The 1,046-nt window shown below is 38.9% G+C and overlaps 1 protein-coding gene across 1 annotated transcript in view; it reads right to left on the bottom strand.

Moving 5' to 3' along the window:
• The window catches only part of LOC104733940, a 7,047-nt gene that overhangs the window by 1,149 nt on the left and 4,852 nt on the right, over nucleotides 1–1,046 (bottom strand). The window contains exons 3-8 of the mRNA XM_019233412.1: nucleotides 972–1,040; nucleotides 762–869; nucleotides 591–680; nucleotides 442–500; nucleotides 178–343; nucleotides 4–84 (exon numbers count right to left, since the gene is read on the bottom strand). Of these exons, the coding sequence (XP_019088957.1) occupies nucleotides 13–84; nucleotides 178–343; nucleotides 442–500; nucleotides 591–680; nucleotides 762–869; nucleotides 972–1,040 (564 nt within the window). The 3' untranslated portion in view covers nucleotides 4–12. The remainder of the gene's footprint in view (nucleotides 1–3; nucleotides 85–177; nucleotides 344–441; nucleotides 501–590; nucleotides 681–761; nucleotides 870–971; nucleotides 1,041–1,046) is intronic.

Here is a 1,046-nt window from a genome sequence, read left to right as displayed (position 1 = left end):
TACCTGTACTATCTAGCTAGCAAGTTTCCGCGCACTCTCGATTGCGGCGACACAGTAATGCAATCTCCAGAGCAAAATGTTGTCCTGAAACAGACATTTGTTTTGAACAGTGTTATAGTTTTCCATATGAAGTATTGGACAGGAGTCTATGTCACGAAAGATTTCCTAATGCCTTACTTCCTCCTCCATGTTGACGGTAACATCATCAGGCACTTCTCTCCCCAAAGCTACATAGTGGTTTTTGATGATTTCAGCAACGCGTTCAAGATTTGGTCCAGGTAGCTCCTTGATTGAATTCTGAAGTTTTCGCTTCTCTCCACGGCTCATAGGTCTGTTGATAAGACTTAACAAACAAACACATAAGTAACAGTTGAAAGAAGAATGTCTAACTATACTTATGGTTAGAGAGAAGATACAGAAAGATAAGAAACTATATTATACCTGCATGTGGTGACCACGTTGTCAAGTACTTTCTCAAGTTGCTGCTGCGTATCGTTCAGCTATTCAAAGCAGAGATCAAAGCATGACATTAGAGATGTTTCGGGAGCTTGAAATTGTTAATCGAAGAAGAAATTTTCGTAGAGAATTACTCTGGAACGAAGATCACTTGAATGTTTGCTCACTATTTCCTTGACAAGATCAGGATCGGACTTCATAAGTAATTGTAAATCATCTTCCACCTAAGGAACCAAATGTGAGGAACAGAAAGGGTTTAATAAAACATCTATCAGGCGAAGAATTCAAGAACCATATTATCTCACTTCTTTAAACGTAGGATCCTTAGGAATCACAGACTCTGTTGGTGAGATTGACGGTTTCTTGTTACTCAATTGAGACATCAGATGCATTGATTCAACACGCGACTGCATCTGCAAACGAAAATTGTGTAACTAACATTAATGTCTCTTAATTAAAAGCTAAAGCTAAAGCGTCATCAAACCAAATATGATTTCAAGAATGAGTAAGTGTACCTCCTCAACCTCTGGAATGGAATCCGACACGCACTGCCTTAACAAGGCATTCAACTTCTCCTTTTTGAGATCTGA

The sequence above is a fragment of the Camelina sativa genome, chromosome 12, assembly GCF_000633955.1.
Source record: "Camelina sativa cultivar DH55 chromosome 12, Cs, whole genome shotgun sequence".
Taxonomy (NCBI): domain Eukaryota; kingdom Viridiplantae; phylum Streptophyta; class Magnoliopsida; order Brassicales; family Brassicaceae; genus Camelina; species Camelina sativa.
The sequence above is the reverse complement of the archived record's forward strand: the minus strand, read 5'-3'. Positions and strand labels throughout refer to the sequence as shown.